The 17,045-nt window shown below is 37.2% G+C and overlaps 1 protein-coding gene across 1 annotated transcript; it reads left to right on the forward strand.

Moving 5' to 3' along the window:
• Nucleotides 82–14,673, forward strand: LOC109836384 (non-lysosomal glucosylceramidase). The gene is made up of 18 exons (XM_020404273.1): nt 82–460; nt 960–1,070; nt 1,189–1,245; nt 1,406–1,482; nt 1,560–1,659; nt 1,836–1,909; nt 3,364–3,464; nt 3,605–3,708; nt 4,149–4,202; nt 4,302–4,357; nt 4,448–4,486; nt 4,792–4,933; nt 5,096–5,280; nt 5,723–5,790; nt 5,905–5,977; nt 11,684–11,745; nt 12,504–13,776; nt 14,120–14,673. Exons 1-18 carry the CDS (start codon nt 380–382, stop codon nt 14,379–14,381), a joined length of 2,919 nt encoding a protein of 972 aa, XP_020259862.1. The 5' UTR covers nt 82–379; the 3' UTR covers nt 14,382–14,673.

The following is a 17,045-nucleotide window of genomic DNA, read 5'->3' on the forward strand; positions in this document are numbered from 1 at the left end:
ACAAAGAAGGGGTGTATTTGAAAGAAAGGAAAGCCCATAAAATCAATTTAGACGGTGGCTTTTCAACCCGCAGGGGGAAAAAATAAAATAAAATAAAAAAGGCCTCCCCTTTTTCCTCCTCAGCGGTAAATGGCGGTCTACTGCAGTTGCCTCTCTTGCTGCTCCATTCTCTCTCTCCCTCTCTAATTCCAATAAATTTTAGGGTTACGAGTCAATAGATCCCTCTAGGGTTCTGATTTTGATTCGATTCACCGGGGAAGAGAGGATCTTTATACCTAAATCCTCCACTAGGTCCACCGAATCCTTTCGATTGATCTCTGGAGTTTTGTCGATTTGTGGTTCGTTGACTGTACGAATTAGGGTTTCCAGAGATTGGATCATGGTGAGCGGTCATCTGTTTCATTGCAGGAAGCACTCTTGGCCTGCTGATGAGTATGTCAACAGAACTACTCTTCAATTGGTGAGCTTCTTATTTTTTTTCTTTCTTTCTTTCTCTTTGACACTTTATTTGTAAATCGTGATACTTTATTAGCTGATTTGACGGTGATTGTTGATCTTGATCTATAGAAATCTACTGATTTTCTTTGATGCGAATCTGAAATTTACAAAATTAAATCCTGTTTTCGATAGCAAGGTTAATACTTTTGTTGGTCTATGTATGAATTTTGATTTGTTATATTTGTTAATCTGCAAGAGGCTTCCTTTTCGGATGAGAAATCTTTTTCCAATTACAATTAGCACCCTCTCTCTCTCTCTCTCTCTCTCTCTCTCTCTCTCTCTCTCTCTCTCTCTCTCTCTCTCTCTCTTATCTATCTTTTTGTACAAAACTATCAAATTTCTTTGGGCTTAGATATGTACATACTTAAAATTTTACTAAAAATGTGTTTTTTTTGGGTGGTCTCTTCCACCCCTTGGTTTTGTTTGCATTTGATTACAAATTTTTCAATATGTGGTTGTAGTTGGACTTTGATGGTGGTGCACCACCACGGCAGGCATGGAGAAGGAGATTGAACAGCCATGCTAATAAATTAAAGGAATTTAGTGTGACATTTATGGAAGCTATGAGAATGGTATTTCACCCAAACCACATTTCCTTGGTGGCTTTTCCTTAGAATTTCTTTTAGCGGACTTATAGTTTTGTTGCCCTAAGTGAATTTGCTGACATTTTGCTTTTGATTTGGAATTCAGCTTAGTCTTGGTCTTCGTCTTTGGTCATATGTTCGAGAAGAAGCCTCTTATGGAAGGGTAATCATGACTGTTTACTCTTCATATTTTTAGAGACAGTATTTTCTTCATGGACTGGACAGTGTGTGCATGAACAGTTGATTAATCATTTGATTGGATATTTAGTATTTTTATTTGTTTTTATCTATTTTAGTTGATGCCTTTTTTTAAAAATTTTCAGAAAGCACCAATTGATCCATTTACCCGAGAAAGTTGTAAGCCCTCAGCTTCTCTTGGGGTCCCACTTGGAGGAATGGGGTAAGTGGAATTTATGAATGTAGTTTACTTAAAGTCTGTACATTGTGATATTAAGTTTTTTATGACCTTTTCTGCAGAAGCGGAAGCATATCTAGAGGTTTCAGAGGGGAGTTTAAACACTGGCAGATTCTTCCTGGACAATGTGAAATGTCTCCAGTCATGACGAATCAGTTCTCTGTAATTATTTTCTTCTGGCCTATCTAAAAGTTTTTCTTATTTCTTAAATATTGCTAATGTCTTTTGTTTCTTTTTGTTTCTCTAGCAGTCTGTTGTGCAATAATGTCACTTATTGTGTTACTTACAAATTTTTTTAAATATATGTTTTATGACTTTTCATCACTTCATTATTGTAGATTTTCATTACTCGAGATGGAGGAAGCAAAAAATTCTCTTCAGTTTTAGCCCCTGGTCATCACGAAGGAATAAAGTGAGGCTTTTGTTTTCTTGCTTTAGAATTATTATTATTATTATTTGTTGATTTACTTTCTCCCTTATTTTTATCGATACAGTTCTTGTGAGAACAAATATAAATGTAGGTAAGAGAAGAACAACATAGACGCAAGATGTGGCTATGACAAGCATCTTGATTTAGCATCTATTTTCTTTTGCAAGTACTTTGCAAAATATGGAATTCAGATTAGAAATTCTCATAGAACAACTGCATTAATCATATATAATGTACAAGCATATATTTTTGGTTTTGATTTGTCTCACATTCTAAATGTTGTAGTTAACTAATGTCGTGTATCCGAAAATATTCAGAAACAACCATGAACACATCCAAATCCTAATGATCTAATTATTCAGGACAGATCTGAGACTGGTTTGGTCAAGATTCTGACTCTGAACAGGTTAATCATACGTTGAATAATTTCCTCTTAACTATTGAGTTGCATTACAACCAATTTTTTTTCTTTTGACTGAACCAGGTTAAATATGGCCGTTGTTTCTTTTTTGTAACATCTGAAGATGCCTTATAATTTCTATTGGCAGGATTTGTGATTTCTTAATCAAATTTTATACAGTATGTATCTAACTGTTTGGCAAATGTTGTGGTAGGAATGGTTCGGTGCCAGTGCATTAGTATGATAGTATCACAGGCCTTGGAAATTCAGTCTAATCTATGGCCTTTACCCGTAATGTTCCTGCGTAATGTTCACATATCTCTATTTTAGTACCTTATGGTGTATGGTTGGTTTGCCACATTTTTATTCGGGATGATGTACGTCAAGAGATAGAATTGAGATAATTTGATCATTTGCCCTGGAGACCTTTAAATGACGAGAAGTGATAAGATTATAGTTAATGGAGAAAGAACTAGAGGTGGGCCTAAAAGAAGTTAGTTAGAAGAAAGTAAGAAGGATATAATAGTGGCTAACCTAGTCGAGGGGATAGCCTCAACAAAAATAAATGAGAGAACAACTCATGTCCGATCCCAAAACTTTGGCATAAAAGTTCTATTGTTGTATGTGTGCACACACGCGCCACGTAAGTATACGTATGTGTAGATGCGCGTGCGAGTGCATGCGTATGCGTGTGCCTTTGTGTGTGTGTGGATATTGGTATGTAAAGTAAATGGAAAATCAGACTTGTATGCGGGCACATGAAAATATGGAATGGTTTTCGGGTCCAAATTCCCTTTTAATTTATACACATACACACATAAGTATCACTCAATGACAATTCTTTATGCAGTCATGAACAATGTGACTTTCCGCCTTGACTTATATGTCCACATAACTCACTTTCGGAACCAGTTACTGCATGTATAATTTGGTCAGAAGCTTTGGGGCAGCCTATTGTGTACTTATCATGTGAAGATGAAACTAGAAGACATGTTATCATAGCGCCATCAGAACTAACCTGAACTTCTTTTTTTAGGAAATCTGGTGATAAAGGAATATCATCTTGGGACTGGAACCTGAGCGGTCAGCATTCCACATATCATGCTTTATTTCCCAGGGCGTGGACTGTATATGATGGTACTGTTCCTCTATAATTAATTCTTATAGTGTCTTATCTTTGATGTTTTTCATTAAATGATTTTTTTCTTAGATATCTGAGATCTTTACTTTGGAATCCTTTCAATGTAATGATTTTTAATTGGTTTCCTTCACTTCAGGTGAACCAGACCCAGAACTCAAAATATCATGTCGACAAATATCTCCATTCATACCTCACAACTATCAGGAGAGCAGCTACCCTACGTCTGTGTTTGTGTACACTGTATGTATTCCATAAATTTGCAGCTGAAGTTATCTTCCTTATCCTTTTGGTGTGCATGGTCATGCATTATCTGTTATGCAAGCATGTTGCTGTTGAATGCAATATTGTCTTTTGTAGTTGGATGTGGCAGAATTTTTTCAGCACAATATTCAAATTATTTTAGTTGAAATTTCTATTTGTAGCTTTACTCTCATAGCAAAGTAAAACTTACTATGTTTTTGTGCATTCTAACCACCTGTAACTTTTACTCACTAGTGTTCTACTCATAATTGAAACTATCTATGTGATTGTTAATTATTGCAATGGATAGTCAGCTTCTCTAGTGATTTAGGAAGCCATGAATAGATCTTGGGCTCGATTGGAAATGACATGTAGCATGCACATAAATCTGAATTCTTTGTCAATTGCTTTCTATGTGAATTCTTATTTATTTATTGTAGTTAGTGAACACTGGGAGAGAGAGAGCAAAGGTCAGCTTGCTCATGACTTGGGCGGTATGCAAATCTTTCCAACCATTCCTCTTTTGAGCAATTCACTTTTTTCTTTTTTTAGTGTCCATTATGTTTATCAGTTTTCCTGATAAATTGGTGCAGAATTCTATTGGCGGAGTTTCTCATCTGTCTGGAGATCACGTCAATGAGCCATTCATGTTAGTACTACCCTATTTTAAATATTTATGAGTTGTCATTTAATCTACACTTTTGAGGTTAATGCAAATTGTCATCTAAATCTTTTGCAGTGGAGAAGATGGAGTATCTGGGGTGCTTCTACATCACAAGCAAGTTGTCAACCCTTGATTGCTCTATTATGACGGTTGGTTAGCAGTTTTCCTTTAGGTCATTTTTGTGGTCGTGGGTCCACCTTACTGCATGCTATGGGCACCTCAGATTGCTTCTGCGGATAGCAACATGACCTTTTTAATCCTGTTTCTGTGCTTTGCATATATGTCCCTAATCGATAGTGCCACTGTTTGCTAAGCTGCTTAATATGAGAATTACAATTTGTTTCCAGGAAGTCCAGGTTATATTATGATTATGCTCCCATTATTATGTTATATTTCTAAGGTTGTTAGTAATGATGCAGGACTGCTAAGGATAATCCTCCAGTTACTTTCGCTATTGCTGCATGCGAAACTCAAAATGTGAACGTAACAGTGTTACCGAGTTTTTGGCTTTCAGGGGATGATCGTGTTACAGCTAGCGACACGTGGGCTGCTATGGTGCAGGTACCTTTTTTCTTGTAAAATTCAGACTTTCACTCTGGTTCAGCTAAGGATATGTGGTCTTGTTTCATTACAATATTTTTTTTCTATTCGTCTATTATGTCTAAATAAATGTCATCTCTATGCTGTGATTTTGAGCTTATAACTGATTGCTAATGGTTCAAGGATGGACATTTTGGGCGAGAGAGTTTCAATTCTGGCCCCAGTAGACCATCCTCGCCAGGAGATACTCTTTGTGCAGCAGTCTCAGCCTCTACTTGGGTGGAGCCTCACGGAAGGTGTACTGTTGCATTTGCTTTAGCCTGGTCATCCCCTAAAGTAAAATTTCAGAAGGGATGCATTTATCACAGGTAATATTGCAGACAGTATAAGAGATCTCTGGTCTCCCACTTCTACACGTTCCTTCTCTCTTAGCATGTCTATTAGGGAGTATGCATGACGCCTCCAGGTCTTGCTTTGATTCAAGAATTTTCTTACTAAAGGGGAAATTTAACTTATTGTGACGAGTCAGTATGTTGATTCTGCTTGGATTGTCTGTGAGTCTCTTGGAGATGTGGTTTCTTATCTTTTGCACCTAATGTTTTATTTTCGAAGATTGTGGTCCTTCCCTAATTAAACAAATTTCAGGCTTATAATTGCAAACACCTGGACAGGGTTTTTGGTTATAATGGTTAAAATATTTGTTGTGATTCAACGGTCTTGGTAATGTCTATCAGGTTAATAAATTGTTAGAAGTCAACATTATTTACTTTCTAGGAAAAATTTCTAAAATTACTCTTTTATCCCTATCAGGAGATATACGAGATTCTTTGGAACTTCTGAGAGATCAGCTGTTGATTTGGTGCATGATGCATTGACAAGTATGAGCAATACTTATGCTGTAAATTATCTTTAAGTTCTTGCAGAAATAATGTATCTTTATAGAGTTACACTTGCAACCTCACAGTCTGATACTATTCTGAATGAACTCTCAGAGTATAAGTGCTGGGAAGAAGAGATTGAGAAATGGCAAAATCCTATTCTCATGGATGAAAAGCTTCCAGAATGGTAACTTGTTTATTTATTTGTTTTGTTTTTATGTTTTGGATTTTTTCAGAAATCATATAAAAATCTGTTCTGTACAGTGTATTGTTCTTTTATGGCTATTGTCCCACCATTATTCAAATGTTTGCATCATCATCATAGTATTTGAAATTAGCTCAGTACAATTATAATTAGTAGAATAATTTTGTAGCATGTCTTGTATAATGCACTTACCTTAGAACATTGCTTTACGCCATTCTAACACAGAGCAATGTTAGACGATCATATCTTCTGAAGCTCATTTGTGACATCCATATTACATTATGAGGCTGTTAAGTCTTGCATTGTCTTCTTAGAAATGTTTATTATTATTTGTCATTTTTAAAAATTAGGTCTTTTTAAAGATGCATTTCTAATAAACACGTGACATCCCCTAGTTCAAATATGGGTATGGGAGCGTATTCCGCTTCCTTTTTGAATTGATTTGGAGAGCCAAAACTTCTTTGTGGTTACCAGGGTATTGTTGGCGGAGACAGGCCTATATGCCTGTGGTCCAGGTAAAGAAAAGAGATGACACTGATTTACGACCTACTTTGAAAGGTTAAATTCTTTCCAAATAAAACGAAGACAGATGTCTAATAAAAGGCAGGTAAAATGTCTAATGAAAGGTTAAATTCTTTAGTGGACATTCTTACTGTTCCTCTACATCTTAACTATGCATTAGTAAAAAAAGCTTAAAGTATGCTTATCATCTCTCTATATGCGAAAAATTTCAAACCTGCAATCTGTCCAATCTCAGCCTGACAAACCAAAGCCTAAATTATGTTTATCATGTTCTGCTGCTAACACGCATAAGTCATAGTTTATTAACACAGATCTTAGTTTCCTGAACTTTTGAATAGCCAATCACTTTTTTATATTTCCTTTGAACTTAGTAATTATGTTTACCTATTGAACTGTAAGAGGTAGTACACAAGGTTTTAAATATCAGATGTCGGGTTCATGTCGGACGGCTGAAATCCATGTCGGATAGCGGAAATCGGGGATATATCGGGGGACATGGACTAAATATCGGATTGCCATATCGGGTGGGCGCATATGCATAATATCATGTCCTAAATGTAATCTAAGCATTCCTAAATTCAATATAAGCATACTTTATAAATTTTATAGACTAGACATATAAAAAAGTAATTAATATATGATGTTTAGGATTACTAACCGATTGTAGAAATTTGATTCTCGATTGCATCCTGAAACAATTTGGGTGCTTGACCTACAAAATAAGATAACATTGTTAGTAAACATAGAATAGCATGTAAAGAATAAAGCAAGTAACATATAAGATATAACATATAGACATGTAAAGAATAAAGCAAGTAACATATAAGATATAACATATAGAATGAAGATCACAACTCACAAGATTCATATCAAACATAAGCAAATCAAAACAAACAAACAAGTTTTTAAAGCTACAAATAGTTTAAAATTGTTTAACATTCAAGAGCAAATCGATAATAACATAAAAGCTAAGATAACTAGAAAGTCTAGAATCAATCTTCATCATCATCCTCAAAAGTAGCATTAGCATCCTCATCCGACTCCGTGAAGAACGCATCCATCTCTTCTTCCTCGTCATCTTCCATCGGCTCTTTTCCTTTCGATGAAGATGATCCCGCTTTCTTCTTTCTTGTATACGTTTGCAACCTTCCACTCTTTCTCTTCCTTGGATTAGCTCCCGAAATATCTCCAACTTGTCTAAAAGTTAAACACTCTCCCGGAAATACTTCATCATCACTATTATTCTCCTCCTCACCCAACAACCATTCGGTGACTCTTTCCTCATCATCGTAGGCGGTTAAAGGATCTCTATTTGGGACGGCATGCTTGTTCTTCAACTTTGCATTGAACTTGACAAAGACTAAATCATGAAGTTTTTTATGAGTTAGTCTATTCCTCTAACTTTGCATTGAACTTGACAAAGACTAAATCATGAAGTTTTTTATGAGTTAGTCTATTCCTCTTCTTCATATGAATCTACAAAAAAAAATCATGAATTAGCATAAAACAACTAATCATCAAATACTACAATACAAGCATACAAGATGATTAAAATTTAAGAAATAATATTACCATCTCAAATGTACTCCAATTTCTTTCACAAGCCGAAGAGCTAGTTGTCAAGCCCAAAATCTTCATTGCCATCTTCCTTAACTCGGGAGTTTCGTTTCCATAAAGCCTCCACCAAGTAACTAGTCAATGATCAAATGAAAAAAAATTAGTAACTTATAAATTCAAAAAAGAGGTCAATGAATTAATTTGAATGAGAACATAAATTTACCCGGACAATCACCCTTAATAGCACTTCGCCTCGCAAATTGATCCCCAAATGACCCTAGGCGTTCTTGATAATTAGGTATTTGATTTCCAAACTTTGTGAAAGTCGCATGGTCATCACTTCACTATGGCATTCATGAAGCTTCCATCATTTTCAATGTCCGTGTAAGCCGGGTAATAGTAAAAAGGATTCAAAAAGTAACCCGCTTTATGTAGCGTTTCACAAAGATTCTTCTTAAATCTCGGCTTAATCATTTTCAATATGGGATTGTACTTCTTCTCATCATTCCCAAGGGCCACTTTCAACTCCTCCTTAGCAACCAACATGTCCCCATATATAAATCCCATCGAACCGATTTTATCACCATCCGCTCTTCGAAGAACCTTCACTAGAGGACTGAATACTTTAAGGGCAAAATCTATACTATCCCAAAACTTGTTGATAGCAATTATCTCTGCAACCTACAAACATACAAAAAAAATCCAATCAATGAAATATAAATGATCAACCTTTTTACCCACTGATGTTCTTGAAAGGCTACAATCTGTCTATTGGTCAGAGATAAACATTTGCCTCATCTCTTTCTTATGATCTCTTAATGACTGTAGAGAAAGGAACGCTGTAGCAAACCTCGTAACTCCCGGTCTCACAAGATCACCCTTAGTGAACTCCCTAAATAATTGAAGAGGCTTGGTGTGATTATATATGAATATTGATACACTCCTCCCCATTAAAATGGCATTACGAATGGGTTTTATCTTTGCTATATCGCACAACATCAAGTTCACCGTGTGTGCAACACAAGTCGTCCAAAATATATTTGGCCTCTTCTCAAGCAATAACTTAGAAGCCGCCATATTGTTTGAAGCTCCATCAGTGACTATCTGTATCACATTTGCCTCCCCTATCTGATCAATAGCCTTGTCTACAAAATCAAAGATATACTTAGCATCGTGCTTATCGGCCGATGCATCATGTGAAGATAAAAAACAAGCTCTCCCAGCAGAATGTACAACTATGTTCATGATGCTTCTAGACTTCCGATCACTCCATGCATCGGTCATTATCGAGCAACCATTGACAACACAAGTCCTTTTAAAGTTTTCAACAATTTCTTTTGTCTCTTCAACTTCCTTTTGCAAACATGTCCCACTCAGTTCATACATGGATGGAGCTTGCAAATGACTTCCAAACAAGTCAATAGCTTGTAGCATTTGATGGAAAGAGGGAAGCGTGGCGGTATGAAATGGAATGCCGGCTTCATAGAACCATTTGGAGACGTATCGCAATACATCCTCCCTTTTCTTCTTCTTAAGTTTGGAGTCCATCATTGGTTGTTTCCCCTTTGCTACTATTTGGGCAATCTCCTCTGGAGAACGAGCGGCGAAGGAGTCCATTGGTCCAATTACCTTGTGGGAGGATGACGAGCTTCTTTGACTACTCAATGAGATGGAGTTATCCTCCTCATCCTCCCCAATATGCACCTCACTCAACAAGTTATGCATCTTTGTCTCCTTCTCATCCCTACTCTTCTTTGCATTATCTAAAATTTCAGAAACTTTTGCCTTAACATCATCGAGTACTTTCACACACGGCGCATAATTTCCCCTTTCCTGCTAGGTGTTGTTTGAATCGGCTAATCCCGCCATTAAGAATTTGAGTGCAATATTTGCATTTAACTTGTATCAGAACCAACTCTCTCCCCATATAGCCAACATGGATCTTTACCGTCCGGTTTTGATGTTGTTGGCGGTCTAGTAGATCCTTGTCCTTCAGACGACATGATTCTATAAAATAAGACAAATACAGATTTAGACAACATATTCATAATTTAATTACTAACTATTAATTAATTTTATTTGACAGGGGAAAAATTCAAGAAGGAGGCTACCAGACTGTCACATGAAGAAGAAAAAAGAAGAAAAGCAGAAACTTCGCAGAAACTCTATAAAGTTTTTAAACATGTAATATTTATATCATAAGATGATAAACATGGATTATTACGAGAAATCAGGGATTATTAAATGATAAACAAGGATGATAAACAAGGATTACTAAAAACTAAGAGATTGAATCTTTCATATTAATTAAACAAGGTTACAACAAGTTCTCCATCAATCTTTCATATTAATTAATTCAAAATATCCTAACAAAATAATTCTCAGTTGTTAGACAAAATTACAAATATCATACACTGTTCATAATTCTTTGTCTTAAACCCAATTTGTTTTTGAGCATTCCTGTTTACAAATATCATACACTACATCTTAAAGACTTAAACCCAATTTGTCTTAAACCCAATTTGTTTTTGAGCATTCCTGTTTACAAATATCATACACTGCATCTTAAAGACTTAAACCCAACTTGTTTCCTTTCAATTTCGTTTTCTATAAACCCACATGAAACTTCACAGGACACATAAAAAAAGTCCCAGTACCCACTTGGCCACTTAAACCCAATTCGTTTTCTATAAACCCACAAAAAAAAAGTCCCAGTACCGAATCCACCTATTCTCAAGAGAGGCGCTCAGACTCAGAGAGAGAGAGGGGGGGGAGAGAGAAGGGCGGCGAAGAGAAAGCGGGGCCTGAGAGAGAGAAGCGGGGGGCACGAGAGAAAGTAGGCGAGAGGAGAGAGACATACTCTCCAGGAACAACGACAACTGAAGATTGAAGTCCCTGAAAAGCGAAGATGCGGTCGAAGATGCGGTCGGTCGAAATACGATGGAACTCGAAGATGTTGTCGGTCGAAGATGCGGTCGGTCGGAGATGTCGTCGAAGAGGCGCTGAAGATTGAAGGCGGTCGACGCGGTCGAAGGCTGCTGACGATGCCTCAAGAGAGAGAGAGGGGAAGTCGGTCGAAGATGCCCTAGTTTTTTGTTTTTCTTTCTCGTTTTCGGCTGACGATGACTTTCTTTCTCGTTTTCGTTCGTATAAAAGTCTCTGAAAAGGTTAGCAGCGGTCAAATGGGTTTGGGTTTTGTGAAAACCCAAACCCAATAACTCAAAAACTTTTGTAAACCGATATCAATTGAAGTCGGCCGATTTTTCAAAGGTGAAAAATCAGCCGACATGTCCGATTTATACCCGATATCTCCGATTTCCTCTTAAAAAACGATACACGACTTGAATTAGCCCGACTCATGCCGCTAGACCACCCGATCCGACATATCGGCCGACATGTCCGACATGTCGGCCGATATTTGAAACACTGGTAGTACAGAAGTTATGCTAGCATTGACTAATGACAATATTTTTGTGTCAACTCATATATAACTCTAACTAATACCTGCATGATTGACACATAGTTAGTGGCCTTGGTAGAGTTCTGAATAACACTGTTCTTTTAGTGTTAGGCTTTGATACTGATGCAAATTTCTTTCAATGATTTCAGGTACAAGTTTACTCTTTTTAATGAGCTCTACTTTTTAGTTGCTGGAGGAACAGTCTGGACAGGTATTATTTATCGAAGCATGCATGCATTTTAAGCTTTGCTTCTTATTGGCTCTCCCTATAGTCTATATTTCCCCCTGTTCTTGAGAGATCTTCCTTAACATTTCATGTTTGTTTTACTACAGTACGACCTGATGAGTTGGAGGCTTTGTTGGTTTTGATTGTACTTTACTGTGGGTTTTTAGCTATATATTCATAGGCATTTCATGTTGCTTCTTGCTTTAGGGAAATCCATGGAATTTTGACATCTTGGTTATTGGACAAATTTTCAAAACCAACCTATTTACAAATTTAATAGCAGAAAACAACCTATTTCAGATTTAATTGCAAAAACCGACCTGGTTTCAGCCCTGGAGCTGAAACCAGGTCGGTTTTTGAAAATTTTTATCCGAAACTTCACGGGAGTTGAACTCCCGTGAAGTTTCGTAGTTCAATTTTTTTTTTTTTTTGTACTGGGAAACTTCACGGGAGTTCAACTCCCGTGAAGTTTCGAAAGTTTTTTCACAAAAACCGACCTGGTTTCAGCGCCAAGGCTGAAACCAGGTCGGTTTTTGCAATTAAATCTGAAGTGGGTTGTTTTCTGTGATTAAATTTGTAAATAGGTTGGTTTTGAAAATTTGTCCCTTGGTTATTCTTAGTGCATCCTGGCCTTGTTTATGAGTTTTATGTAAACTTTACCCATGCTATTTTTTATAATCCTTGCTTGATGCGTTGCCTCCATATTTTTAATGATCAATTGTTGTGGTTCTTACCTAATGCAGATGGTGAAGCTCCTGCTTTTGACGAGAGGCTAAAATTTTCTAAAAAAAAAGACAAATCTATGAAGATTTCAAAGCCTAAATCCACGAAACATAACAAGGCAGCTTTGGTTGGGCACACTGCCACTGTTTCTGTGACGCGCAATGAAGATGCAAATGTTATTGGTTCATTGGAAGGAGCTGCGGGACACGAACTGTCAGACTGTGAGAAGGAAAGTGGTCCTGAAATTGTACAGGGTGGATCTCATCCAAATGCCCATCTTGATGCTGAAAATGTTGGGAGGTTCTTGTACTTAGAAGGAGTAGAGTATATCATGTGGTGTACTTATGATGTACACTTCTATGCATCTTTTGCTCTTCTTGATCTCTTCCCAAAAATTGAGCTAAGCATCCAGCGTGATTTTGCTAGGGCTGTCTTAGCCGAGGATACAAGGAAAATAAAGTTCTTGGCAGATGGTAATTGGGGGATCCGTAAAGTTAGAGGTGCTGTTCCTCATGATCTAGGAACTCATGATCCTTGGCATGAAATGAATGCGTATAATATACATGACACGAGTAAATGGAAGGATCTCAACCCAAAGTTTGTGCTTCAGGTGTATAGGGATTTTGCGGCAACTGGTGACATGGCTTTTGGGAGGGAAGTCTGGCCAGCAGTTCGTGCTGCCGTTGACTACATGGAGCAGTTTGATCGCGACGAAGATGGTCTTATTGAGAATGATGGCTTTCCAGATCAAACCTATGATGCTTGGACAGTGCATGGCATCAGTGCCTATTGTGGATGCTTGTGGCTTGCTTCGCTGCAAGCTGCAGCGGCAATGGCTCATCGTCTTGGAGATCATGCCTTTGCAGAGAAATGCACTATTAAGTTTATGCAAGCTAAGCAGGTGATAGAATCCAAACTATGGAATGGTTCATACTTCAATTATGACAGCGGGACAAGTAGCAACAGTCGCTCTATTCAGGCAGATCAACTGGCAGGGCAATGGTATGCTGCTTCTTCGGGGTTGCCCTCACTTTTTGATGATAGTAAAATCAAAAGCGCACTTCAGAAAATATTTGACTTTAATGTGATGAGGGTTGGAGGAGGGCGTATGGGAGCAGTTAATGGAATGCATCCTAATGGAAAAGTTGACGAATCTTGCATGCAGTCACGTGAAATCTGGACTGGTGTGACTTATGCTGTAGCTGCCAACATGCTTCTTGCTGGTATGGAGCAGCAGGCGTTTACTACTGCAGAAGGTATTTTTACTACAGGCTGGTCAGAAGAAGGATTTGGGTAAGGAACTTTTCTCTCTTCACTTTTTAGTTTCTCTGCATATTGCTTCAGTTGCCTATGCTCTAATTTTCATGTAGCATGCCGCAATTAGATGTGTGGGACTCTTCTTATTTTTACATTGGAATTGCTTTGTTTAAGTTTTTAGTTGCTAACCCTTGTGTAACATGCATAACTTCAGCTAGCAATTCTCTTGTATCTTACAAATGTTACTGCTTAATTCAATGTTAGTGCTACAATAATGCCTCAGTATAACAAATCCACAGCTCTCACTATATTTCTCTCCACCGGTTCATGATTGCAAATCCATAGAAACTAAATCTTCGGTTTTTTTTGGTGATGATAGGTACTGGTTTCAGACCCCTGAAGCATGGACAACAGATGGACATTACCGATCATTAATCTATATGCGCCCTCTCTCAATCTGGGCAATGCAATGGGCACTGTCTCCACCAAAGGCAATTATCGACGCCCCAAAAGTTAACGTTATGGAGAGGATCTACATTTCCCCGCTCACAATTAGGGCTCTCAACGAGAACACGGGAGTGAAGAAGATTCCCCCTAAAGCCGGTTGTTTCAGCAGTGCGGTCTGTCACTGTGACTGCTAAAATATCAGCAAGCAGGCAACTGGGTTTTAGTGTATTTTAACGTGTTGTATAGAGTATAGGATGCTCAGTTTGTTTTCCTGAACCCTTGAAAGAATGAGAGGAGGGTTTGGGAGTTTTTTTTTCCCATGAGAACAGTAAAAATAAAGCTTGTAATGTAGGAAAATTTAGGTAGTCACAAATCTGATGATTCCTTTTCTGTATTATTGAATCTGTACAAGATGTAGAAATGTTGTTCGCCTTCGTTTCTACAGAAGGTCATTCTGTCCGGAGATTTGAGCTCATCATTTTTGTACTTGTGAATATTACTATGTTCTTCTCATCACTGTATACCCGTGTGTATCGGTTCACTTAATTCTCACACGAAACCCGCTGGATGCCCATGTAAGTACACCAACGTACCCTGCTCATTCCTCTCATATTAATGTCTATTATTATTATTATTGTGACTATGATGATGATGATTATTATTATTACTATAACCATCATCATTCCTCTAAGGCTTCTTAGAAAAACAGTGCAAGGAAAAGATACCTCTGATGATGTCAGTTATCAAACATGGGTTTATTTAAGGATTAGTGTTAAATTGGGGTCCTCAAGCTTCTTCAGATGATTGATCCGGGAGCTTGCTGTTTTTCCTGCATACGAAGAACTTGTAAGAGGTCGGAGTTGGGTTGTTTGGTTATTCTCCCGACGATTAAGTTAGTATATGAACTTAAGCAGGAAAATGTGAGATAATAAAGAAGATTTCAAAGTTGCGTGAAAATCCAGAAAGTTACCTTGAGCTGCATGACTTTTTTTTATAGTGGATCAGAAGGATAGATAGGCAACTTGAGCCGAGTCCAGGCAAGCAACTGACTCGGCAGACAATTGACAGGTGTTGGCCGTTGGTGAAGATAAGTTATCCAGTCATTGTGGGGAAGACGGTTCTTGGAGCTGACTGGATTCGATAAGTCATAAAGACTATACAAGCTATAGCAATGATGACTTTGTCAGAGTAGTTAATGCGAGGGTAGTTGGTTGTCGGTGGAGGGTTTGAGGACACAGCGCCTCTCTAGTCGTTCTGTTGAAGGCCGACAAACACCGCCTTTCTAGTCTACTACGCAACTTGTCGGTATAGAACAATAGGTCGAGTGCGAGTGTTTATAGGATCGATCAGGTGTGTAGGCTGACAAGTGTTGGCCTTCTTGTTTTGATGGTGATTTAGCAAACAATTTACATCTAATATTTGTTGGCCTTCTTTTTTTGATGATGTTTAACAAACAATTTACCACTAATGTTGTTTGTTTAGTATTTGTGTTTTCTTATTTATTATAGACAAACAACGTAGCTGGAGGATGGATGGAATAGAGCTTCAACGATCATATCCAAAGGAGGTTGGCGGAATGTCGGTGAAGCTTATGCAATTCTAGTTCAAGATTCAAGTTCAGCTTCATCCGCAAAGTGTACCAAGTCGAGCTTATTGAAGATCAAGATCTAGCTTGGGTAACTTTAGTATAGGTTTATATTATGTGTGTTAAATACGTTAAGCTCAATATCTATACACACACATTTATTGGTGTCTTCGTATATATACAGTTATATATATATATATATATATATATATATATACATAAGTTTTGGTTTCTATGCATATATATAGTTAGGTATATACATACATAGTTTTTGGGTTTTCATGTTTATAAATATGAAATCATATATTTCATATTTACTATTGTGTTTTTGAAATCATTGTATAGAATATACAATTTTGTGAAAATTCTGTATTCTTAGTTTTTGAACTTAACAATAATCATATACATATTTTATTAAGTCTATATAATCATTGTGCAAAGTTTCAAAACATGGTTTAACCAAAATATCAAAATTCACATGTTTACATTTTCGTGTTTTGAACTATTTTGCTAAATGATAATTTTTTACAAATGGAAAATGCAATTTGGAAGATTCTTTTTGTAACTCGCTCATTTACATGTTTATATACTTTTCCCAAAGTTTCATTATTTTTGGACTTCATTTGTTAGTTTTAACAATTTTCCAAAGTCTCAAAAATCAGCTCTAAAACCTGTTTTTCTGTAATATCAGTTTTCCGTCGACCGCACCGGTCGACCGCTCAAATTGTTCATTTGTTTCTGGGCAGCAGAGAGTTTGTCGGTCGACCGCACCGGTCGACCGAGAGCTCAATATTTCCATCGGTCGACCGGTGCGGTCGACCGACGCTTGTCAAGTGCTGTTTCTTCGTTTTTTTTGCTCGCGGTCGACCGACGCAGTCGACCGCCGAACAAATGATTACATTCCAACGGCTATTTTCAGAGCCGTTGCAGAATGATTTTTTGGTCTTTTTTCTTGGCTTTCTCTTGGCTTTGGGGTTTCTATAAATACCCCCCTTACCTAAGTTCTAACTAAGAAGCTAAGAGAATGGTTTAAAAGATTTTAACAAGAGTTTAAGCTTGTTTAAGGGTTTGGTTTAAAACTGTTTTGGTTTTCACAAGTGGGGGAGATTATCTTCTTGTTTGGGTTTCAATCTCCATCTCTCCATCTTGTCTACTATTGAGAAGTTTTCTAAACTCTACTCTAGCTTTTATTTATAATTATTTGTTGATTATCATTTCTATTAAAGCTAGTTTTATATTGAGTTTAGATTTGATTTTATCTCATTGTTACACA

The sequence above is a fragment of the Asparagus officinalis genome, chromosome 4, assembly GCF_001876935.1.
Source record: "Asparagus officinalis chromosome 4, Aspof.V1, whole genome shotgun sequence".
Taxonomy (NCBI): Eukaryota; Viridiplantae; Streptophyta; class Magnoliopsida; order Asparagales; family Asparagaceae; genus Asparagus; species Asparagus officinalis.

Excerpts from the sequence above, each read along its gene's own strand:
- LOC109836384 (XM_020404273.1), top strand. The coding sequence starts at position 380 with ATGGTGAGCGGTCATCTGTTTCATTGCAGGAAGCACTCTTGGCCTGCT. Across the intron at positions 461-959 it reads ACAGAACTACTCTTCAATTG|TTGGACTTTGATGGTGGTGC; the intron begins GTGAGCTTCTTA and ends ATGTGGTTGTAG. Across the intron at positions 3,465-3,604 it reads GGCGTGGACTGTATATGATG|GTGAACCAGACCCAGAACTC; the intron begins GTACTGTTCCTC and ends CCTTCACTTCAG.